General features: G+C 36.8%; 2 protein-coding genes across 6 annotated transcripts in view; one reads left to right on the forward strand and one right to left on the reverse strand.

Moving 5' to 3' along the window:
* LOC124168233 (BTB/POZ domain-containing protein 6) overlaps positions 1 to 12,751 on the forward strand; it is an 85,304-nt gene extending 72,553 nt beyond the window's left edge. For 3 of the 5 annotated variants that reach the window (XM_046546372.1, XM_046546373.1, XM_046546370.1), the window contains 5 exons: positions 8,860 to 9,129; positions 9,206 to 9,353; positions 9,438 to 9,654; positions 10,161 to 10,526; positions 10,986 to 12,751. In XM_046546372.1, coding sequence (XP_046402328.1) covers positions 8,860 to 9,129; positions 9,206 to 9,353; positions 9,438 to 9,654; positions 10,161 to 10,526; positions 10,986 to 11,462 — 1,478 coding nt within the window. In that variant the 3' untranslated portion in view covers positions 11,463 to 12,751. Of the gene's footprint in view, positions 1 to 8,359; positions 8,569 to 8,859; positions 9,130 to 9,205; positions 9,354 to 9,437; positions 9,655 to 10,160; positions 10,527 to 10,985 lie in introns of those variants that run through there. The other 2 variants (XM_046546374.1, XM_046546371.1) reach the window with 2 other exon arrangements.
* Positions 1 to 25,442, reverse strand: part of LOC124168232 (transcription factor IIIB 90 kDa subunit) — a 162,988-nt gene extending 137,546 nt beyond the window's left edge. Inside the window, exons 1-4 of the mRNA XM_046546369.1 lie at positions 24,852 to 25,442; positions 24,631 to 24,718; positions 21,239 to 21,375; positions 17,157 to 17,261 (exon numbers count right to left, since the gene is read on the reverse strand). Coding sequence (XP_046402325.1) covers positions 17,157 to 17,261; positions 21,239 to 21,375; positions 24,631 to 24,718; positions 24,852 to 25,062 — 541 coding nt within the window. The 5' untranslated portion in view covers positions 25,063 to 25,442. The remainder of the gene's footprint in view (positions 1 to 17,156; positions 17,262 to 21,238; positions 21,376 to 24,630; positions 24,719 to 24,851) is intronic.
* Between the last annotated feature and the right edge of the window lie 1,365 nt (positions 25,443 to 26,807).

A 26,807-nucleotide genomic window follows, 5' to 3' on the forward strand; every position in this document is an offset into this window, starting at 1 on the left:
TGGATTCAATGTGAAGAACGCTAACCAATTGAAGTCACGATGTTCTACACGGCACAAGACCGCTCGACAATAATTTGGGATGAACAGTTATTTTGCGTATATATGGGGCTACAACTCGATTAAATTTCTATGAAGGATTATTAAACAGTGAAGCATATCTATGAATTGAAAAAACTTGAAGTGATGGCTTTCGGGGATTTTGAAATATTCCTAAATGATATTACGATATAATAATAATTGATTTCAACAGTATCAACCGATTTTCCTATTAGAACCACGAGAATATTTAGAAATGGGCTTCATTCAACTAAGGAACAGTTCGATTCGCCAACCGATCTGAATATTTTGATACCAAATGTTTAGAAATAAAGTCAAAGCCAGGATTAATTTTCAAATCGTAATAGGTAATCCAGCATTATTATCCAGCATTGGACGTTACATGTGTGGGGTTGATAATGCCCCATTCGAGAAGATATATCTTCTTCAAAGGAGCAATTTCTAAGACCTTGTTCAAAACTACTCAACTTGGTAAACTATGTACTTGAAAACTTTAGAAAGCGTTGTGTGACAGAAGCAGTGGGTATCAACTTCATATCTTTTAGGATTGCCAAGATCTTAAGCAAATTCTTCGAATTATACAACAAGAGGGACCACCAGTTCCTCACCAGTGCTTTTTAGTTTCGAAAAAGTTAAACGAAATTAAAATACGACTACCGAGTAAGTGGTACAGCCGTAGTGGTCCATATGAAGAGCACGAGCCTTCAATAAAATTGCCCAATATGATTTCTTACGCAATGAGAATGGGGTGAGAAATTGCCTCACTGATTTTTGACGACACCAACTGGAATTTTTCACGGTTTCTACATATTTTCATCGTAAAGTCACGGTAATTATCGCCTCTGACCTTTAAATGTATTCGATTTTTTTCATTTATCGCTCACTATTCGAAGAATTGGTCGGGGGAGATTAAAACAAGTCGCCAACATCAAGGGGCACAGATACTTCTACCTTATATAATCGAGCGCCATTTCCATCTTTCGAAGGTCCAACTTTCATTATGGAAACATTCATCATCACCCATAGCCTCCCTAATAAATCATCTTCTCAGCTTACGCTTCCATATTTACAAAATGTACTAATTAAATGTATTCCTTTAGGTTTTAGATCAAAGTATCCATAGAGTATTCAATCGGACATGACTAAACTCAAACTGAAATGAAAAAGAAACTGGACTAAAGTGTCTTATTTGACCGGCAAATACACAAAAAAATTAAGCCACGGAAACTCACGGAAATATATTATCCCAAGTATTGAAAATTCTATGGAGCTCCTTCTAAGTTTAGAAATTATTCTGTATTACTTGATTAATCTACATACTACCTCGCAAGCCGCCATAATAGGCGTTTGGCGGAGGATGTTAGGACACCAGCCGTTCACACATAAAAAGGAAATGCTCTAATGAAATTACGCCTAGCATTTATTTAAATGTTTTATCGTGCAGGGAAAAACACATTTCTACACCTATTCGTTCGGCAAAATATAATATTATGGATGAAAGTCCATCTTCTCCGAGATATATTCAACTGGTAAGTAAAAATTTCCCACTCTCACCTGTCTAAACAAACCTTCGAGTTGTAGAATTGTAAGTGACGTTGTCAGGAACGAACCAATCATAACCTAAAAAGATAATCAATAACTATAAGTTCAGCTTTAAGTAGGCTCCCTAAAGTGGCGTCACCAATCCCATCGAAGAATCATGATATTCTAGGCGTCGGAAAGGGCGGGAAAGCAAGCAATATGAATCTGGAGTGCATTACTTCCAAGTGCCCTCCACTCAGCCCTGGAGAATGGATTACTCGAAGAAATCTCCGCCAAAGGCAGGATTTGAACCCAGATACTGTTGAAAACCACCCTAATAGTACTTGAAACGGTACACTGGGTCAAATTATCCGATAAATATCTTTTCCATTGTTTGTAATCATATTTTTCTTAAGGGGAATATTAGTTTCTCGTATGTTTGTGTGCTGCATGGAAAGAGAGAAGATAGGAAAGAAGTATTCACCAAGCTTACGTCAAAAGAAAGGACAACAATCTCAAAGACAGTTAATATTCTGTTTTAGGTATTCGGAAAAAGTATGACTATTTTAAAAGCAGGTCGAAAATAAAGATAAAAGGTGGACTTGTTTCGGCGGTGAAGACAACGAACACACACTATCATCAAAATGAAAACTTATAAAGAGGACACATCAATCCCTCTGCACCGGTCGTATTTAGATACGCACTCGTAACAGGGCAAAAAATTAAAAACTGATATTTGAAATAGCATAAGAAGCAACACGGGTCGTTGAACTGGACGCACGAAATTTCCAAACTGAGAGCTGAACACTTGCAGACAGCTTCGACAACCCTGGTCAAAGGGAGCTTATGCTCCGATTCTCAGTGAGGCTAATCAGGCTGCCGGAGTCAAAGGTTTCCGAGTACGAGTGGTCCAGCCCAAGAACTGCCCACTGGAGGATGAGAGATGGGCCGGGGGTCAACAACCTCATCTCATGAAAAACGCATTACCGCGCAGCCAAAACAACGGCCCACCATAATACATGGATGCATTGCAATGTGGAACCTCATAAAATCACACTAAAGATTTATGAACTGCCAAGCAGTGACTTCTTAGTATCGCTTGACTCCATAAAGAACAAATTGCGCAATAAATTTACTCTGGAGCAGCGTAGGAAACTATACGGCTGTAGAAAATAAAACTTCATTTATAGAGAGGATATGAATACTGAAGATGATGATAAATGGAAGACACTTAATAAACCAGAAGGAAATGTTGATAGAAAATATCGATAGGTATGAGACACAAATGTATCATAAGAAATAACACTAGCTAAGATAATACGGGGGCTAAAACGATGATCAGGCGAATAATGTTCATCAGAGAAAATACGTGATTCAAAACAGCTTCTGTAAGATTTATTTTTCCATAGTCCACATAATTGAATGAGGACAGGCGAGCCCTGACACAAAGTGAGACATAAATATTAATGTAACGAATTTTCCAATGAAATGTTATTAACATTAGATGACAGAATCAAATTAAATGAAATAGATATTGAGTATGCACTGGAGGAGAGAGACAGTTATTCAGAAGTATTCCGACCACTGCCCTAAGAAATCTGAGGAGCATACTTGTTAGTAAAACAGTCGGATACGTGAGTGAAGCTCCAAACCTCTTGCAGTACGTGAAGAGTAGACAGAGTAAGTTTTACCCTGAATCGGAATTTTAAAATACATTTTCCTGAAGAGTATGTTTACACAACCCAGCTGGCGGCATGCAACTTCCTTTTGCCAAAAAAGATGGGTGAAATATCGCAGAATCCTCTAATTGCCCTGGAGACGCGGATGTTACTAATTAAAACGCACCTTTATTTGAGGAGTTTACCCCTTGGCTGAAAAAAATAATACCGATTACATTGAAAACAGTTTTATTCCACCTATGAAAACTCCAACAGTCCTGAGATTACCCTGCACCGGCGTAGATTAGAAAAATATACATACAGGAGGTTAGTTCTACCCGTAAAAGCTGTTAAATACGACAACAATGACTTTCTAGGAGAGGAAGCTTGAAATGAAAATTGAAGCCTTTTATTTCAAAAGGGCAAAACTCCATTCAGCAAAGTTTCAAAACAAACCACTTTTTCTGAACACCTTCAAAGCTACTTGAACCATTACTTCAACTCTTCCCCATGAAAGGATAAGATATATAATTTAATACCCTCACACAGAAAAAAGCTATCGGTATGAAAGACCCTGAAATTTAAAAAGGAAGCTGATAATCCTAAATTCCTCCCACAACTATTTTTGCCGTTTTGGAATCCATTGCTTCAATGAAAGGCGTAATTGATACTGCATCTCTGCATTAGGAACCAGAAATGTATAGTTTCTAATTCTGGGTTGGCTAAGGTCACTACTAGAAATTTAAAACAGTTACATCAGGCGCTTTGATAAAAAGTTTGAGGCTAAAGGACTATAAAAGAGAAACAATCGTCATATAAAAACCCAAACGCCCTTGGAAAATGAAATATTAATAATGGTTTTGGAGCGTAACAGGGGCAAACGGTAATATTAATTCCGATGACCGGTCAAAAAAAGTTTTCATTCCACTCCACGTTGGAATGAGAAACAGCTGATCACTGCCCTTGATAGCTGTCAGTTCAACAACACTCGACAGAAGGGAACGGCCAACGAATGCAATTCTTAAAAACTACTCCGACAAAAAATATCATTTATCAAAATTATTCCGCGCAATCACCGGGGACGGGCCCTATTTGCCACTCTCCTCGCGAAACCATGACCCATATTGAGGCGATCAGTGCTGGTACGAAATGAAATTTGATAACAGTGAAACTAGAGCAAAAAAGTAGAAGCCTAGATTTTCGCGTACATACGTAAGTAGGCAATTATGAAGAGTAAGAGAGAAAAATACATCTAGTGGAGAAAAATGACCACGAGAAGATTTTGAAAGCTACACGAAAATGGAAAAAAAACTATAATTTCAGTTTTTAATACCGCAAGCCAGCACGAACTCCACCAAAGGAATGGGTATCGCAAAACCGCGAAAACATTCGTACGCCGGCCTTCAGTTTAACTACTCTTGAAATAAGAGGAAGCACAGCGTTCCAAAACTTAAGTGAAGTAAGGTGACGCAAGCGAAGTTTTTTTCTTCATACGTAAGCTAATGGTTGTTTAATAATATGCGGAGAACATTTCACAAAATAGAATGTTTAATATTATAAAATGAATGATATCTCACACTGGTGTACATCTCCACGAAAGGCTCACCCTCATAATTAAACCCAAATCGCGAACACAGAAAATGCGAACGCATATTACAATTCCGACTTAAGTACTTCAACTAATTTCTCTTTTTTAATAGTTCAACATCAATAAACATTGTGAATTGAAGCCGACTTCAAAAAGTAATTCGGTTTAATACGTCAAAAGTCAGAGTATAGAAAAGTCCTAAAATGTATAAGAAAATTTATAATAAAGTTGACAACTGTGAAAAATTGTTCTTACAAAATTACGATAGCTAACGGAAAAAGGGAGGTGCTTTCTGAGCTAATGTAAACAAGAGAAAATAGCAGAATTATCAAAACATATTCACGTCCGGTAGTCCACTACCTTTGTCAAGCATAAGACTACAAAGAGAAGGAACCTGGGAATTTTTGCAAAAGATTTTCTCCCGGCATCAAAGGACACAGGTAGGAAGTCCCAGAGCCAAAAAAATCCAAATATTTCGCACAGTTAATTTTTCGTGCCAAGGAAGTCAAGGCTATAACAGGATGCATGACGGGATATTAAACCAACGTCGCTTTTCCCCATGACGACTAAAGCTTCTAATTTTCAGACTATGCATCCACAGTGTATATCAACCTTTCCGCCATTGTCGTTTTAGGGGGCAAGGTCGTCACGTCTGTCTTGTCTTCAAGAGACGCGTGAGAAATACGACGCGTACGTAACAGCACAAGTTGTTTAAGGCAAGCTTTTTCCCACATCAGCAAAGCTGAGATTAATTTTTTATTTAGTTTAACATTCGCATTGCATTTAATTTCTAAAATTCGATTTAATCATAAGGAAAACTGAAGCTGAAATTATGTGCAATTTAAATGCATTACTCCCACTCGAGCGGTCGTATTTTTTTCCATTTATACTGGCGTATTACGGAATTGTGTATGATATACAGAATTCCTAATGCGCCAAACGAATACATAAATATGACGCCGTACACTTAAATATACATACTTCCGCACTACGCCAAGGATTTATTACGCGCGGGCAACAGTTAGCCAAGCACTGACCAGTTGAAAATCCCGTGAGAACTTTATTAATACCTCAAGCCTTTCATACCTTGATTTTATTGATTTTTTCCATGCTTCAGCCTGAATAAATTGAAGTAAATAGGCGATTGTAACTGAAAAGTATATTTCTATTCTTATTTCCAATTCTTCTTGCATCCATTGCTTCACAAGAAGTTAGAAATTAGATGAGCCGATAAATCGATACACCTTTTACAATGCTCATCAAGAAAGGAAACAATAAATTTACACGACACAAAACTACATCGTAAAGCTCATTTCAGAAGGTTTTCTCCACTCTTTGTATCCTACACAATTAAAGAGAAACATATATTAATGTCACTATTCATGTAAATTTACCTGAAACCTAGAAAAAAGTTATTTGTAACGACCATTATTCACGATTTAAAGAGGTTTATCGCAGAAATTCACATCTATTGAAAATCGCTCACAAATACTAGAGCTACTACACCAAAAATATTATATAATAACTCTGAGGAAGGTGGTTGTATACCACCGAAAATTTAGTTCTGTGAGTGTTTTTTAATCTTTTTGTGTCCTGCGCTTCTGCCCAACCTGTGATATTTTTATGATATTATATGAAAACATATACATTGACTTTCACATGTCCCTATTACCACCAAAGGAAAAAAAGTTACCCAACGCTTAGGCAATTAACGCAAACAATGGGAATGGTATGGAAAGTAGACCAATTAAATATATAATTATGATACATAATGATGCATGGATAATTAAGGAATATTAAAAAATACCTTGGGAACTCCCTTCAGGTATTTTCCGAATGGATTTTGCTATATACACTCACAAAATTATATGCTGGAATTATATTCAACTGTGCAAAACCAATTTTTGTCTATCAGTCCAGCAGGCGTGAGCGCTTCTCGAATTAGCCCAACAGTTGACCCCTAATATTGCGATTTTTTACGAAGCATCAAACAAAAAAATGAGTTTTTATATTTCTTATCAATGGCCTTAAAATGACACATTCATTGAGGAGAGTATCACGTGGTTTTGCTTTTCGATCACTTTTTTCCGCATAAAATTACAACATTTACGGTTATATTTCCACGCTATATAAAGTAAAATGTCACCTTGAACTCATAAAATGTTGAGTAGGATACAATGAGTTCTGATACTGTTCACCAACAAACTGAAAAAGCGATTTAAAAATGATGCCGTAAAAGCAATTAGTCCTCAGAATTCATACTCAGCATGATCTAATTCACCTTAGGGACGAAATACTTCCACTTATAAATTCCGATCACAAAAGTTTACAATGATAAAATGCGCGTAGCATATTAAGAGTCCAGGCTCCAATATAACGGTGTAGTTACAGCTAGATATATCAACCAAAGGCCTAAGTACAAATTTTCGTCAGCCGCTAACTAACGTTTTCGCGTCCAACACAAAGTATTATAACAAGAGAACACGAGAAAGCTTGGAAGACCAAGCGCTCGGCACAACTGCTTCCGAAAATTACCCACTGGAAATAAACCACCAAGTGAAAAACTCCGTTGAGCAACCACATTTGAAATTCACTTCTTCGGGGAAAATTTGGAAATTGCAAGGAAGCAAAAAAGAAAATTCCACAATGATATTAATATAAATCACCAATCCCGGAGGACCCAATGCCAAGGGCATTCGTGTGCCCACCCACCAACGCGCTCAAAGAGCAAATCCAAAGCCCCGAGATTTCTCGGGGCGAACAACCAGACACTTGCGACACCTGTCGAGCACTTTCAAAATTATTTGACAACCAATCCGCGGCGGCGACTTTTCATCACTCAATGCTTAAAGATATTCACAATATCAAACTTTCCGGAGTAAGCAAGAAGTTAGGAATCCGCTAATCAAAACCCAGCGGGTGTTTACATCTTCCTTGATTAGTCCATACATTATCTGCCAATGGTCAGCTTAACGTAGAGAACAAAGCAAGGCAACGTTCAAGACATCATTAGTACCAATCAGTAATCAAATGATGCTATTGAAATGTCTTCAGCAAGAGGGCTACATCGGTCTTCCGGTAATACGCAGTATACTGCGTTGGTCTGCCCTGAACTGCTTCGCCTCGCTGGAATTTTCTAAGCACATAAAAGGGCTAAATATTCAAAGCTAGTGGCATACATATAAAAGGGCTTCCCTCATATTCAAAGCTAGTAGCTATAGAAATATCAGATAAATTTGGGGATAAAGTCAAAATAATAATTTTTCGCTGAAAATTGAGCGGTCATACGCCAGTTTATAAATTAGTTAACATTTAAAAGAGATAAACAATTAAAACGGAGAATACATCCGCACATTTATTGAATAAAACCACCCTTCAGACGAAAAAACTGCACAAGTACGAGATATACATAGTAATCTACTTCTACGCCAAACAAACTGAAAAAATATCTTCAATCCAAAACAAAGCGATCCAAATGCCGCAAATAACCTTGTCGCTCTGAGTACCTCTACGCAGCAGATGTTTACGCATCTGAGGCGCAGATCGTCGTTCATTTATTTCTACGGTGACCTTGATACAGCAGAAAAGATGGCCGACTAACTTCGTCAACATCGAAGTTTGTTTTGAGTCATAAAAGTGAACCTGAAGATAAAATGGCCATGTCTAACTTGTATTCGAAAATATCAACTAAGCCAGTAAAACGGTTTCCGGACATTTTCTCGCAAACCAGTGCATGGGTTAATGGTAAGTGAATTCCTACTTCCAAATCAGCCATTGAACTATGTTGTTAAAGCTATAAACATTATGAAGCACTAATATATGTAGATGAGTGCCGTCAAAGTGTTTATTTACGTGTGTTATTGACATTACGAACATTAGGTTACTGTTTGAAATCGGAGAAATCTAACGGTTATTCGTGAAGTTCTTTTGCGGGGGTAATATGCTTTGAAAGTCGACCATTGCGACCAATAACCAAGTTCTCTTTCATTAATTCAATTGAAGGTTTTGACATTGCTTTTTTAACTCTTGTTTTAGTGGAGTCTCTCAACAATGGCGGTTTATCCCTTTCTCCGCCTCCAACGATCTCTCAGCGGGAAAGTATGCAGATCACACAGCCAGCAAGTGCTCCGACGTCGCCCCTAGCATCGCCGAATTCGGTCACAACTTCATTTAACCTCTCTAGTCCAGGGCAGTCGACACTAGACATAAACTGGCAGGCGTCAAAACCAACAGTTCGTGAACGCAATGCTGCAATGTTTAACAATGAACTTATGTCAGACATTCGTTTCATAGTTGGAAGCCCAGGTACGTTTTAAAAAAATACTTTTCATCCAAGCGTCCATAGAAATTTAAAGAAATTAATGTCAAGTTTTTTTTGCAGGACATACTCAAACTATACCCGCCCATAAATACGTGCTTGCGACGGGGAGTTCAGTTTTCTATGCTATGTTTTTCGGAAGCTTAGCGGAAAACAAACAGGAAATTGAAGTGCCTGATGTTGAACCCTCAGCATTCCTCACATTACTTAAGTATGTACGAACATATAGACAATTTAATGATTTCTTGTATACTTGAGTTTAAATAGATAAGAGAATGAATGTTCTTCCTTTCAGATATTTATACTGTGATGAAATCCAGCTGGAAGCAGATACAGTTCTGGCTACTTTATATGTTGCAAAGAAATATATTGTACCTCATCTTGCCAAAGCGTGTGTAAATTATTTAGAGACAAGTCTGACTGCAAAAAATGCTTGCCTATTACTCAGTCAATCACGGTTATTTGAGGAACCTGAACTAATGCAACGGTGCTGGGAAGTGATAGATGCTCAGGTAAGGTTCCCTTTTTAGCTCTATTTATGTACTATTAAACAATAGTCAACCGGAAATAAATTCAACAACAAGCCGGTGATTTGAATTTCGTACTATTTAAATATATTTATTCACTAAACAGAACTTCAAAAATTAAATGCCTGTCTGAAAATTAACCAAATGAACACTTCCTGTTTTATTGGCCAAAATTTCATTTGCTGTTATTTTAGGGCTTCAAAACTTTAAATCCATTGTTAAGTAGTTCTGAACTTGTGAATGCTTGGGAATTAGTCAATAATAATGCATAGTCGAAGAACTTAAAATTTTCTGAGATGATTAATGTTTAAAGCAGGACTTCTTATTTAATGAAGATGAAAGTAAACGTACAAATTACAGCAATGATTAGTACTTTTTGATGTAAATCTAACTGCTGTCTACATTCTTTCTCAGATTCATTCTCCACCTTGACTTAGAATATTTCAGTTGGAATCATAAATTAATTTTTACTGCATTTTCTCTCCACCCAGGCTGAAATGGCACTTCGATCCGAGGGGTTTGTGGACATTGACTCCCATACATTAGAGTGTGTGCTGTCACGAGAAACTCTGAATTGCAAAGAGACTCATTTATTTGAAGCTGCCTTGGGTTGGGCAGCTGCAGAGTGTGCCCGTCGTGATGTTGAGCCTACCCCTCAAAATAAACGTACTGCCCTAGGACGTGCACTCTACTTGGTTCGGATACCCACAATGAGCCTGGAAGACTTTGCGAATTGCGCTGCTCAGGTGGGAATCCTTACCCACAAGGAAACCATTGATATTTTTTTGCACTTCACTGCTCATGTTAAGCCTACACTGAACTATCCAACTAAGCCACGTACAGGTCTAAAACCACAGGTGAGTCTCAAAAAATTAAAAGCACCTGAATTTCAAAGGATGATCAGTGAACGTCAAGCAATACCTAAAGTTTAAGCATGTTTTTTTTGCGACACTAGCCTGATAATGAAAACCTGTCCAGCTCAGGCAATATTTGAACAACCTAAGTACACTTCTCAATGCATGCATCTTATGTCCATATACTTACAGTCCAGAAATGCTTTTCGAAAAAATGTTACAGCTAACATAACACTTCAATGAATTGTGCTTCTATATTAAGTCAATTATCAACTATTTTTTTTAATTCTTAACAATTCTCTCAGTTTCTCATCCTTATTGGCATGTATTTTTTTCTCCCTAATATCACATATTAATGCAACAGTTTTTCCAATTAAAGTTGAACCTATTGTTATTTATGCATTCTTTTTATTTTAATTAAACATTACAATTTGTAATATAAGATATTTTTGTCTTTCACAGATCTGTCACAGATTTCAGTCCTGTGCATACCGCAGTAATCAGTGGCGCTACCGTGGACGTTGTGATAGCATTCAATTTAGTGTTGATAAGCGCATATTTGTAGTGGGTTTTGGCTTATATGGTTCTTCCAGTGGTGCTGCAGATTACAATGTTCGGATTGAATTGAAACGTTTGGGCCGCATATTGGCTGAGAATGACACTAAGTTCTTCTCCGATGGTTCAAGTAACACATTTCATGTGTATTTTGAGCATCCTATACAAATTGAACCAGAGTCATTTTACACAGCATCTGCTGTGCTAGATGGTGGTGAGCTAAGCTACTTCGGTCAGGAAGGAATGAGTGAAGTCTCAGTGGGTTGCGTTACATTCCAGTTTCAGTGCTCATCGGAGAGTACCAATGGAACTGGTGTTCAAGGAGGTCAAATCCCCGAGTTAATCTTTTATGGACCTTCCCCTACAGCCACAGAGGAACAATAACATTATTTACTTGTCAAAGTGAACTTATGCCTCTCTCACAAAGTGATAATTACTCTGCACACGAATTGATATATTAATCATAGAAAAAAAATAGAAATTATTTATCATCCTTAAGCCTCTTCCAATAGTTCTCACATTCTCTCTTAGCTTGAACATGTGGATTGATGTCAAGTCAAACACCACACTAATTTGTGAGTCAAATAAACAGTATAATATTAAATAACTTTAGAAGCCTGTAATTTAATGTCATTTTGCTGTTATCACACCTCTTAGTTCATATGAAGTGTTGTTGCTACCACTTATCCACATCCAGTCAGACTATGAAAACAACTGGCTTTTTTGGAAGAGGCACATGAGACAAGAATTTTTGACATACGAAGCACACAGTCCAAAAAACATGTTATGGGAACAAGGCAAACCTAATTAAAAGTGGCATTGTATTTTTTCAAGTTCAGTGAAATTTGGTAAGTTACTGCGCCTTAGAATAAGCAGCATTCTGAAATTATTCAGATGTGTACTTTCAACCAAAAGATTGAACTTTGTATAACTTAAGTAGATATTTAAAGTCATATTCATCACCATTTCCATTATTACATGTCATTTTCACATAGAAAACACATTTTGTAAAATATTTCAATGATGTATCATTATCATTTTCCAAGATTCTTTGCTTCCATTGTATAGTGAAAGACACTATTAGCAGGGCTTCAAAATACGAATCACCATTAAATTCTAAAGATTCCTGTCATTTCTTAGATAGAAATGAAATGGTTATCAGTAATGTGTTAAATACTCAAAAATGTTCATTGATTATATTTATAGCATACTGAAAGATGCATTTACTTAAAAATATATATATAATCAATATGCATGTTAAGTACAAGAGGCAAAATTATTATAGAAGTGATGTAAGGCCATTAGTATAATCATTCACATTTATACTATGTAGTGCCATATGTTCGCTGATCACTTGTTTTCCTAAGGATGGATGATATTTTTTGAAGCCCACCAAAGTAATCCCTGTAAATAATACCAAAATTGAAGATGAACTATACCCTATATGAAAGACAACACCAAATTTGAGTAGATGTGATGTTAGTGATAAATCATAGTCTAAATTTTGTAAGTGAATATGTATGCTGAAAACACTCCCTACTCAAAAGTCTAAGCGCAGCTAAATTTATATTTTGATCTATGAAGTTGACTTATTCAATTTTCTTCATTATTTAAACATTGTAAATATTATGCATGTGACAGTGTTAAAAGTTTGAAGAATAAAAAACTTTGTACAGAATTAAATAACTCCAGCGTCTTTAATGAATCCAGTCAAAAAACAAGAAACAAATTTCCAGAGACATCCAAGAAGGTTATTGGTTGAAGAGTTCACCGATGCAACTGATCAGAAGATGTATCTCCAACAGAAATGCCTCACACTATCTCAACAGTGGAAAACCAAGTTAATGAAGCCAGGCAATCAATACGTATAATCATGAGCATCCAATGAGTGGTTGTAAAAAAATTGAGTGTATAGCTTAAACTATCATGTCGTAAGCTGCAGCCTAGAAAGTGGTACTACATTTTCATACCTTTTTTTAAACTAGCATTCAATTTATAGGATGAAAAAATAAACAAAATAACAGAATAATTTTATTAACTAAAAAATGGTAAGGATAGAATAGCAAATTGAGAAATTATGTATGTTATTAAAATGAAATTGAACAGAAAACAAAACAACGCATGAAGATTCATTAGAAATTTGAAGATCATAAATGATATGACTGAGGAGCAAAAATTTTAATTCGGCAAATATATTCAAGAAGACTGGTTTGAGGAGGCATTGCATATTTCTTTCAAAGTGGGCCCACAACTTACTGATGACATAAGCACTACAAACATTATTCTGTCAATTTAAAAGTGCGTATATGTATAAAAATGCCTCCATAATTTTGATAAGAACCATTTGTATATATTACGCCCAACATATGAAGTAAATTTATCAAAAATTATACATGTATGCTTCCCTAATTCAATAGACTAGGAAAAAAATGTGACTAGATGTTACATGGTATCATGATGAATATAAAGGATTTAACCTAAAAAAAGGTAAATCAATTAAGTAATTTCTAAGGGACAGAAATAATACCCAACTCGAAATTGAATGAAGGCCAAATCAATGTCATCATAGATACTACTGAATATATCTGACAAAAATATCCTCTAATTTCATCTAATACAGGAAAACATGGAGAGATATGAGATGCAGATTGGTAATGCTGACAAAAACATACATGAAAATAAGACTTCCATAACAAGTACTCCCTCATTGATAAACCTAATGTCTGCGTAATTACATTCTAAAAACTTAAAAGAACACTGGTTTTGAACACAATGTTTGACACAACTCCAGCTTTTTTTAAATGTGACTCCAAAAAACATTGAATCATTTGAATCCAAAGTATGTACTTCCTAGCTCTAACCCACCAATTTGCACCACTGAATAACCTAATGTCTGCGTAATTAAATTAATTTCTAGCCTGAAACAATAGAATGATTTCCTTTTCTTTTTAATTCCCAAAATCGAAAGATTATCACTCCGGGAGTACGTATTTCACGCTTTTAGATTTTTAAATGACAATATCTATTTTTCACGATTAAATAAAAAGTGAAAATTCTCAAGTGCGCGTAAATGTGACAGTTAAGTATGAATGCTGGGAAAAGCCTGTGTGACGTCATTCTATTTCAAGCTGCCGCCATGTGAGGCCACCTTGGTGCGAGCACCAATACAATGCAGGTAGCGCTTCCCTTAAATAAAGATAATTAATACGCTATAAAACGAAGGAAACTTTCCGACCATAGGCACTTTTAATAGGTGATTATTAAGAAATGTTTCCCTGAGCTCTGTGCTTCATGCATGCATAGGTAATCTCAGTCAATGTATAACTCCTGACTACTCGTATAGCATCTAGGTCCTTGTGACGTCACGTTGAGTGGCATCGCATGGGCACCAATCTAGCCTTTTTCAAATGAGGTTAAAATTGACCATACGTCTAAACTGGGATTTCTAAAACCAAATAATTTGTATTTTATGAATACACTAATGGTGGGTAACTAATCGCAATCAATGCCTATCGTTTTCTTTGATGAAGGAAACTACCCTATTGAAACTACAAGATAAAGTCAATCATTAAAAACAGTGCTGCATGGGTATACAGCAAAAAGAAGAAAGGAGCAAGTCAATTTTAATACATCCACCTACAGTTTGGAAATTCAACATGGACTGAAGTCTGCACAATGATGCCAAAGAAATATTTTATTAAAATGCACCAGACTTAACTGTATTTTACTAATATACACTTTCCCTCACGTACCATCTGAAAGTTTATCTAGAATTCAGAATGCCTACTAATAATAAACAATGAGCAATGAAAATGATGAATATTTTAGAAAAAAGTTCAGCACACATAGTTCATGACTAAAAAGCACCATACAGACCATTTTTCTTGATATTAATCATGGTCATTGAATGGCAATTTTCTGCTTTGGGCAAAAATAACCTTTAAAATGTAAGAATCTTACAAGGAAAATGACTGCTAAATGGTGTATTTCAATGTATAATACGCCTAAGTGGTTCTTCAAAAAGCTAAATTTATATTGCATGAATACGAATGTAAAGCAAAAATAAGATGATCATTAGGGGCATGCAAATATGTAGGTAGAAATTTGCTTCAAAGTTCATATGGATGGCATGTAAGTTGCCTATACAGATTTTTTGTTGCCAATTTGTTGGTACAGTAGATTCCGTTTCATGGGTCCACCGGTTACTTGGGGCAGCCGCTTAATTGGGGCAGATCTTGAAGAACAGAACCCAATAGAGGAATATCCCAGAGTATTCTCCGCTTAATTGGGACTGCGATCAAATTAAATTTTTTTCTTTTCAGAATACTATTTCTTTATATTTTCCTCCTTTGATTTACTCTTATTTTTCACAAATGTTCCTATTCTTGCCTATTTTGAAAGCTCTTTTTGTTATACTATCCGCAAGAGGATAGGACTTTTCATTATTAGGACTTAGTAAAAGACATTCATTCAGCGTCACCCAAGACTGTGAAATTTTTTTTAAACTAAATTGTTATAATTCTTAAAAATGATAATAAATTAATTAAACTCGCTGATTTATTAATCACATTAATAGTTTAATAAACTTATGTTGCTACATAAACATTCTTTAGTATTCTTTCTATCATTTCAACGTTTGATTATACCCATATACGAGAGAGTTCGCCTAATTGGGGCAAAGTTCACAAGTCCCGATATGTCCCAATTAACCAGAATCTACTGTATTGGAAAACCATACATTTCATTATGTTAGCTATATATTTCATTTTCATAATTCTGAAAGTTAAGTTCATCGTTAGTTATTGGCAGACATGATGGAATATAACCATATAAAAAAATGAAGTGCTAGAGAATAGATGAATCTGGTCCAGCAGGCTTCTCAGCATACGTATCGTGGGTTGTCACCACTCAGGAAAAATTTATGGAGGAGGGTGGGAGGAATGAGGGTTGAGCCCCCAAATGTGACTGGTAAAGAGCACTTCACTGTTTTAATTATCAATGGAATCCATTCTTCTTTTCAATACGTTTACCAAATTCTGATCCCAGGCCACAGAGATCAATATGACTGAATCACAATATTCACTATGTAAGTCCATAAGTGGCGCTAAATGTAACAATCTTACTAGGAAAATTACGAATAAATTGTCTATTTCAATACATAATATGCCAGTCTCTGTGGCCTCAGTGACGGTAGGGTTAAGTCCTTGCCTGCCAAAGAAGAAGTCGTAGGTTCGAGTCCAGCCCAGGTAGCCCTTTCCAGGGAATGGTTGTTCATGCTTGTGTAATTGTTAACTTGTGGGAAAACCCCGATTTATTGGGCCCATTTATACCATTTTTTGTGGTATGGGAAAAAATAAAAATAAAAAATTGTGCATGGACATCTTGGAAAAGCCCTCAAAGAATTGTGCTCCATTCAAACACTCGCAATATTCTCGATATTTGTAGACCATTGCACACTGTATTCTTGCATTAAATGATTCATATCGGATCATGAATTACAAAAAATATGACCATTTCTTCAAAACAGTTTAAAGCCCTCCAAAAAGCAATAAATAATCTCACATTTGAATTTTCCAAATTTTACCTATTTCAAATAAATAGGGCGAGGGCCTTCCTAATGTTATATCTAGCTTCAGCTGATATTGTAAAATCGCAAATAGAGTTCCTAATTCCACTGCAGGGCTCTAGGCACAAAATATGGGAGTGTGGTGCCATAGTCAGTAGAAAAGTGGACCACTGAGCACAAGATACCACGTTCAAATCACAAGTGAGCCCTACGGACACCCTAAAACAGAAAGCCCAAGGAAAGGACCTGGCTTCCCTATCCTGAATGAGAGGAATGCACGAGTGTGTGGCTTAATCTACTCTAATCTATCATACGACACCTTCCGAACCATCTCCAACAGAAAGACACCTTCCAGTTTACATACTGAGTTGTGAGGGTGAGGCTTTGAATCAAAAGATCAGAGATCTGATTTAAACCATGACTAATAGAAAAAAAGACTGACGATTCTTAGATAGATAAGTTGATGAACAGCTTCCTTTTCCTATTAATCTTTATTAAAATTTAACACTCACCCATTGCAGGAATGTTGATACATAACGCCTGAGACAGCCTGAGGTACGTCCTTCCAAGCTCATACACACAAATTTGAAGTACATCACTGAAATCAATCAACATATCTGAGATAATGAGTTGAGGAATAGAACAAACATTTCTGAGCACACAAAATGCATAGCCATTATTAAGGCACACCTAAATAATTATTATCTGACTAAAAAATTACACTTATACAAAATAAAACTCACTTTCCAAAAGTAGCTGAATTACTGAATTCGTCACGCCAACAACTAAGGTGCAGAATTACTTTATTTGGGACAAATTGCGTGAGTGGAAGCAAGAGACTAGAATATTACATTTTTCACAGCAATTTTGAAAGTGCCAATAATTAAGTTAACTTTAATGAGGTTTACTGGAAAATCAAAAATAATGATATCATACGACACCTTCCAAACCATCTCCAACAGAAAGACATCTAGTGGTCACCGCTACATAAAAAATGTGCATCAAAATACAAATTGAATATGCCCAGTTCCCATTACTAATGCACTTACATCAGTATATTTTTAAGAGGAAATCATTTTCAATCAATCAAATCTACACAGCCATTATAGAGTAGACCCTCACTTTACAACATTTATCTACATCAGATACCTGATCATAAAGCAAATTTCATCACATTGATCACCATTATTTGCAGACAAATAATGTTTGAAGAGCATCAGCGAATTCCAATGTACCTGAATTATTGAATTCGTCACGCTAACAACTAAGGTGCAGAATTACTTTATTTAGAACAAATTGCGTGAGTGGAAGCAAAATTAGTGAAATTTTAAAGGGCCTGCACAAAATATGCTCAGATCCTAGCCGATAATGCTGCCACTTTAAAATGAAATGGCACTCTGGCACTGAAAGTACCATTGAGCCATTGAGTGCTTGAGGTCTCAAGGCACTAGTAATTTCTAAATATAGAGGGTTAGTGCCCAAGGCCTCAAGGTAAACCGCTTAAGCACCAAGTATCCAGCTAATTGTAGTGAGTAAGATTTGTACAACCATGCTGAACAATATGTACGAGGCTTGTCCGTAAAATAAGTTCCACGGGCTGCCGCTGGCGCTAGGATTGTTTCTATGCGCGGCCATGCAACAAAGGCAGATTGTTTGGTTCCCTCACTCCAATCCCTCACCAAGCCAGCGTCAATGCGACGTTTGGTCTTGGCTCAGCAGCTGTCAGCGATGGAGCTTCCTCTTGCGTCTCCCGCCAGCTACGAGTTGCGGTCTGTGATTCGTTTCCTGGCCGCTAAGAAGAAATCGGCGGAGGAAATTCACGAAGAACTTTGTCAAGTGTATGGAGAAGAGTGTATGAGCTCCGGGATGGTGCGCAGATGGGTTAGGGACTTTAAAAATGGCCGAACAGACGTCCACGACGAAGCCCGTGCAGGGCGGCCATCGGTTTCCGACGAAACAACTGCCAAAGTCGAGGCGGCAATGCTTAAAGATCGACGGATTACAGTTCGGGAGCTGTGCGAAAAGATTCCGAAGGTCAGCAAAACCACAATTGACAAGATTTTGACTGAACATTTAGGCTATTCAAAGGTCTGCGCAAGATGGGTACCAAAAATGCTCACTGCAGACCACCAGCGTCAGCGGGATGAAGCGGCCCAAGAATTTCTCGCTTTTCACGGAACAACCGAAGAGGAATTTTTGGACTCTATTGTTACTGGTGACAAGACCTGGGTACACTACACCACACTGGAAACAAAGGAGCAATCGAATCAGTGGAAGCACCCTTCTTCGCCCAGAGCAAAGAAGTTCAAACAAATCCTGTCTGCCGGGAAAATCATGGCTAGCGTTTTTTGGGATCGAACGGGCGTGTTGTTGTGCGAGTTTATGCCTCGCGGGACAACAATCAATGCTGACCGGTACTGTGAGACCTTGAAAAATCTTAGACGTGCAATTCAGAACAAGAGAAGAGGTATGCTGACAAAAGGAGTGCGTTTTCACCATGACGACGCCCGACCTCACACCGCCAATCGAACCACAGCCCTCATCGAAAGATTTGGATGGGAAATGGTGTCTCACCCACCCTACAGCCCAGACTTAGCGCCAAGTGAATTCCATCTCTTCCCCGAGTCGAAGAAAAACCTTGGCGGAACCCAATTCCAGACAGATGAAGAGGTGCAAAACGCGGTTGTTAGTTTTCTACACGGACAGGCGGCAGAGTTCTATGACTCTGGTTTGAAGAAGTGGGTGCCTCGAATGCAGAAGTGCATAGAACGCAACGGCAATTATGTAGAAAAATAAAAGAAAGACTGAACTTTCCAAAAATGTACTTTTCTTTGCAATTAAACCAGTTTTTTTATGTGAAAAAAATTCGTGGAACTTATTTTACGGACACGCCTCGTACATTGGGAACGAGGCAATAGTTACTGTATACTATTGGATAGTTGGCAATGACTGATAGTTGTCTCCTCCACTGGAGATGGTTTAAAAAGTGTCATATATGAGACTGCAGTTGTTTATATTCAAGTTCACTGTATTACAGGCACTTTTAAAAATGCTCTAAGGGAATTGCAAGGTAAACGCAAGTTTTAAAGCCTTCAGTGCCAGCCCGTAGCCTTGGCTAATTATGCCATCTGTGTCTTTTTTAACCATGGAAATGATAGTGGCCAAGATTGATACTCCTTTCCCTTTATAATATAGGCTGCATTTTGCTAGTTTGAATGCTTAAAATCTGGGTAAATGATGATAGTTTCTCGGACATTCCAGCTGGAGCCTTCAGGTCAAAGTATGTACTGGATGCCATATTTTGGCAAACATCATAAAGGTAGCATTGAGAGGTGTCCCATACCTGATTGGTCATCAACTTTGATCTGAAGATACAAGATGGAATTCGGTAGAAACTGCTGTCTTTCACATTACTAAAATGGGGTAGAACCCAAAAAATGCAGCCTACATTGCCAACGCACTGTGAAACTCTTCACAAAACTCTGTTTCCATCTTATTTACCCCCATGAAAAAATTGTATAAAACTGTTTCAAATTTTTATACATTCTTATACATTACCATGGCAATGTATAAAAATTTGAAACAGTTTTATACAATTTTTTCATAGGTCTATAGACCTGCTGCCATTAAGAGTGTTTACAGTCTATTGTTTTATCTTCCTTGTGAAGGCTTTAAATTAGAAACCAACATATAGGAGTGGAATGAAAAGTAATTTGTTAGCCGAGTGAGTTTGCCTATCCCTGAAAATATATTTTTATAAAAATAGTCCTCATTGGCATCGAACGAGCCATGCATCACATCATGAACTGATAAAAGTAAATGAAACATTAAAAAATATTTTCCAAGGTCTTATCCTGCATCTATCATCAAAATAACCAAAAAAAGCCATTTTAAACAGCAAATTAAAAATGATAATGCATCAAGGCTTGTAATGGGGTTAATGCCTAACTCATTTAATCAATAGAATAATCCCTTGTCTCCATATCCCTACCCCATCCCTGATTAAAATTCCCTGTTCAATCATTGAATAAAATATTGCTTTGCAATACTTCACAGTAACATTTGGCACATTCACAATAAATAAGCAGTATCTACGAGAAATCAAATGGCACATCCTTCACTACCAGCAACTCACAAAGCATACGGCCACCTTATACATTATTGTATTCTTTCATGTTTTTAGGCCTGTTTTCAGAAATACATTAACATGTACGATTTAATGTCTGTTGAGCGATTTTTGTGGACCAGAATGGAACACGAATGCATGAACCACATTAGAACAATTCTATTTTCTGTTCATGCATTTGCACAAGTTAGGTATTAACATGGAGCCTTTTCATGTTCATTCACACTTCATGCATTTAGACGTTACCTTGTACAGGTTACTGTACCGTGTAAACAGGCCTATAGAAGCCTATGGCAAAATGCAATGCAAATAGCCAAAACTAGGCCTCATCAAGTTTGAGGTTTCATGACCATACTAACACCCATCATTAATCATAGGTGCAGGTACTTAGGATTTAAAACTCAGCAATCCCCTTGACCAACTATGATAATGCACACTATTATTAGTAATTTAAGTAAGCAAGGATACGAGGAGTTCCCTCTGTCCGACAGGTCATATATACACATGCAGCTAAAACATGAGTATGCTTTCTTCCTCGAGTAAGGTTTCTGTTTAGAGCCATTTTGAAGAAGTTGAATGCTGTATCTGTGCAGTGCTGATTCAATCTGAAATAAAACAGAAAAATTATGATATATGTATGTGTTAATATAAAAGTCTATGAAGACCAATAAGAAAGTCACTTTGCAGTTTTTCACCACCAATGCTTTATGAGATAGAAAAGCCAAGACAATGAAGTGAGGATTATAAAATATAAAATCCAAAGAATTTAAATAGCATAATATTAACCTGGATCCGCCCAAAATATTTTTTTTGAGATTAATAATTCATATTCTAGGGGAATGGTAAGGGTCTCATTTTTACTACATTCTGAAAATATTTCGTTGATCGGTTGTGTAGTTTCCGAGATACAGGCTGTGACATAAATGTCACATTGGGCGGATCTGTTGTCTTTTGGTGCAAGGTAATATTTCCCCAGAAAAAGCAAATATTTTTCGCATTTGAGCTGCACTGTTCATTTAAATGATAAAAAAACACTAGAAAAACATATTATTAATTACGTACACTATTTTCAAGCTTTTGTTTAAATTTAAAGTAAATTGTTTAAAAATTTAGCAATAATTTTCAGAGTTCCATTGCCCGCGATTCATAAATTTTTCGATGTAAATTGTGATTTTTTAAGATGTAGAAGTGTTTTGGATTTTTTCAATGCTATTTCACAAGTTTGGGGTATATTTAAATTTATAATGTTTATATTATAAACTTGTCAAATACACATCAAGAAAAATTATTTTAAATATGTGTATAAATTTAAGTTTTCGGCAGTAGTGTTATGAAATTACGGAACCTTGAATTGACACAATCAATGGATTTGTTGAAGGCACATTTAAATAATATTTTTACATGGCTAATAAGTAAAATAGTTGAAAATGCATTTCCCAATTTTGGAAAATACATAGAATAAATATACATGTTTGAAAAATATTCTCACAACATATAAGGGTGTAATACCTTATAAAATTGAATTAAATTTGAATCAATTTGTTTCATATAAACTAAAGATTGCTTTAGAGTTCAATGCCGGTGTATACGTACCATTTTGAGTGGTAAGTAGTAAAGCAATATTTGTCCATATTTCATGCATCGCATGCAGTGCATTTGACGGAAGCGCAATGTTCTCCAGCACGGCGACGCAATCTTTTGAGACTAATTGATCATTAGCATCGTAACATATTTCACTGTCTGCCTCTGTTGAAAATGAAGTAGTACGGCGGCTATACTTGCCTTTGCATCGATATATGGTCAGTAATGTTTGCATTATTACACGCCTGATCTCTAATTGTGACATGCAATGACCAGATTTCGCTCGTGAACAGATTGTGAACAGCTTCAGATTGTGAACAGCTACATCCAAAAGTCAAGGAAAATTTTCCACCATTACCACCAAAACTGATTGTCCTCCGCCGAATGAATTACATGCAAGGATGGATACCAAAATACTCCACAATCATACTCCTGCCAAAAGAGAGTTTTTTCAGTGGGAAAAATCCCTCTGAAACGTTCTTTCAATTTAGTGATCTACAGCGAAGCTACCACAATTTGTCTATTATGTCGGGCATCGTATTGTCTGCACAGTGAAGGTATCTACTCATCTCAAAGAACCTATTCCTTCGCTAGGCTACGGTAACCATTGAGTTGTGAGCACCCCCAGAATCTTCCCAGGAGCATCGCAGGATGGAAACCAGTTACAACCTCATAACAGTAAAATCCCAATGAAAATTTTCATCTCCTCTTTACTGATGCTAGAAGATGAAAAAACAATAGAAGTAGTATAATTATCTAATTCTGCCATGAGAAAAAAGAATGTCATCCGAAAAAACCATTTAAAAAATTTCTACACCTAATTTTTCCCTCTATTCAGGAAGATCTGTTTCGGGGAATAACCTATTTCTTACAAAATGACCTTCTTGTCGCAAATTGGCAGCTTCTCTTTTTACTTTTTGCTATTGGAGAAGTGATGTAAGCTTCGTTGACTTCGAATCCTTTTCCTTACATCTAACTGGTAACGAAATACTTCAGGACTTCTCTTGAAATTCATTAGTATTATCATTATCAAGCTGCAAAACAAGCTCCACTCTTGCCCGAAGTTGTCTTCCCGTTAAATTTTCCACAAGTCCACCAGCCTGGTCATCTGCAATGTCCTCATCAGTGACAATTGCTGCTTCTGGTAGCTCAAGGTATATTGTACTTCGTCAAAGTCTTCGTTTTCCGGAAGCTATTTGGCTTCACACAGTGTAATATCTCTGAGCTATCGATATCCCTAATATTAAAAAATTTAATTCAAAAGTAATTACCGGAATAAAAGTTAATAAATGCAAATTTATCGACTAATTGATAAATAATAAGTCTTTTGGCGGGAATACGAAGGAAAAAACGTTGAAAATGGAATAAATTCTAACTAGAGCATAAAATTCGAAACTTTGAAGATTTGCATAGGGATCCGCCCAATGTGACATTTATGTCACAGTAACATTTATCAGAGTATATTACAGAAATGGAAAGCAATACCAAACATATTAATGTATTATTAATAATTTTGTATCATTATGTTGATACATACCAAAAATTGTCGCTGTAGCGCATATAGTTAATGAAAAAACTAAATATTTACACAAAGCGAACGTCCATTTTTAGTGTCTAGGGAAGGCGCATAAGTACCAGGGGTACTCAAAGGATAGGTCTTCACTCTCACTTGACAATTCTTACCTTGAATTGAAGCACTTAGCTTCCTCTTTCTTATAAGGTATAAAACACAACAATATACCGTGCCCGAACGATGCAAGAGCCATTACAGTGGAGCGATACAGGGTGTGACATTTATGTTACATTGGGCGGATCCAGGTTAAGCATAAACTATTTTGGTCTCATTATCAATTTCTATCCCAACCAAGTGAGTGAATTACTGCCATAATTTAAAGCCAAAGAGGGAGAACTGATCATTAATTCAACAGGTACCTGATATTATTTTGTAATTAGCATACTTATTTTCGTGACACCAATCTTAAAGTGAGCTCATAACAACATTTGACCAAAGGAGTAATTCATGTTTTTAACAACTGTACATCTAGGTCATGGAAAGCTGCAATATTTAAAATTTAATGACATGAAAACAAGTTTTTCTCAAGCTCCTCCAAGCCTTGGGGTAGTGCACATAGCGGATACAAATTAAAATGCCAAATAATATTCGTAAATGGCTTAAAAACAACACCATTGAACAGGTAGTGAAAGAAACATGCACACCCAAATCAGACTACCCCATTGTCATATAATAGCCAATATAGTCTCCAGAGCCGTTGAATTACCTTAGCTGCTGGGCAAGATTAACAATTCCTTTACGAGCCAGGCGAAGAGTTATTTCCCTGGACTCTTTACCTAAGCCAGAATGGAACCCTAGAATTCAATCAAAAGATAGTAAGGACTAGAGATGAGAATACGAAAATGTCAACCATTATGACTTAACGACTGAGAAAAAAGTGCAACATTTAAAAATAAAGGGAAGGAAGTCCACAGCATAATCATGTACCTCCAGCAAAACCTCCTCCGCCCTTGGAATCTGATGAAACAAACTGCCCAATCGAGGAGCTTCCACCATGAGCATTTTCTTCGAACTGGACCTCGGAAACTATGATATTATCTTCCAAAACTGATCCACAACCTGTACAAACTGCATCTCCTCGGGCAGGGTCGATATCTATCTCCGTGCACCCACAATTTTGACACTTTTTGCTGGACATGTTGAGGCCTTCTTCACCACACGCACACACAAAACGAAAAAGCGATGTGGCAACTTCAACAAGTCAATTATTAAATTTAATATTATGAAACCATTGCTCATGTGTTTACTAGAAGCCTCAAAATACAAAACTAAACGGGGACAGGTATTTTAATCACCGTCAATTAAAGGGTGCGTAGCAAGATGACCTTCATCAGTTATACACATACAGCCAATGATAAATTATCACCTATTGCGAAATGTTATCTGAAACACATTTTCCGCAATAACGCGTGGTACAGAGTCATATTGCGGGATATTTTCTACAAAACAGACATTTCATATGCTGACTCCCATGTGTTTTATCGATGGATCGACCTTTGGCACAATCGACGGCCTCGATGGTCGACAGACCTTAGACCATTTAAGTAAGTAGACCTGCCATTCGGGCGGAACGCTGTGGCCAACATCGCACGGCGGGGAAGTGAGTGGGATGAGGGAGCGTGACGTCACGGTTGGGACTGCAGACGATATTCCGTATGCGCGCTTGAGATATTTTAACGCTCATTCGCTGCAAAGTCGCCGAAAAGTGACGATATTGGGCACGCAAAATGATTATACACTTCATAAATATATTTTTACGATGAACTAAGGCATTTTATAGCCTTGACTGTGCGCTAAAAGCTAAATAAATCAAGATAAAGCGAGAAGCGATCGTATTAAATAAATTGATTAAGAATGTCATATGTAAACATGGGCGTACCCAGCGAAGGGCAGGGGGAGCAGCTGCCCCCCTGGAAGCAAAAATCGCAAAATTCTTTAAGCAAAATCAGTACTGAATTGGAACGAAAGTATTCAACAAATTTTCTTCAAACCAACGAAAAATGATATGTATTAGTATAAGTTAAGTAACTGAAATAAAACTATTTTTTCAAGGAAATGATCTCAAAACTAATAAAGCGCTGTAATAATGTACTTATAATGTTGGTTTCATTCATCTTTTCCATGCTAAAATGTTTCAACTTGGCTTGCCCCCCCCCTCCTAGAACATGGCTTCCCCCCCCTAGACCATGGCTTTCCTCCCCCTAGACCATGGCTTCACCCCCTCTAGGTAAAAAGAAGGGGTCCTGGCAAGTATCACGTAATTTTTTCCGCAAAAACCAGTTTATTGCGATCTCGGTTATCTTCAATAAAAATAATTAAACAAATCGTTTTATAAGCCCAGCACAATGAAGCCTAGATTAACGTATTTACACTGAAAATACGCATTTTGAAAAATCCTACGTGAGATTAGAAAGAAGGCGTGGAGCAAAATCCCACGATATCTCACAAAGGATGAAGGGAGGGGTCCATAAAAAGGCAAACTTATTTTTGAAATATTCCTTATTACTAGTAGATTAACCTAACGGTGACATTCCTAGAAAATGAATATTAAGACTGTCCCAACGGTCGTGTGTCATTTTTGACCCGTAATTTTAGTACCTTTGCATCGAGCAATATTCATGAAAATTGGCACACTTATGGGGAAAGGTCCTAAGTTTTGTTGAGTTTAAGGAAAAATTTTACAATTTTGACCTTTTAACCTCGCAATGTGGGTCCAAACCAAAAATTTTAATTTGCCTTATGTGGTTTTAATGTTAAAAAATCGAGCTTGAAAAATGTCTAAATTTCATTGACCAAAAATGTCAATTCTTGGGTTTTCGGACACAAGAAACCCGAAAAAAAACACTTAAATTTACGAAAATTCAACCGTTGACCCAGGAAGGT

Source organism: Ischnura elegans, chromosome 11 (genome assembly GCF_921293095.1).
Source record: "Ischnura elegans chromosome 11, ioIscEleg1.1, whole genome shotgun sequence".
NCBI lineage: Eukaryota > Metazoa > Arthropoda > Insecta > Odonata > Coenagrionidae > Ischnura > Ischnura elegans.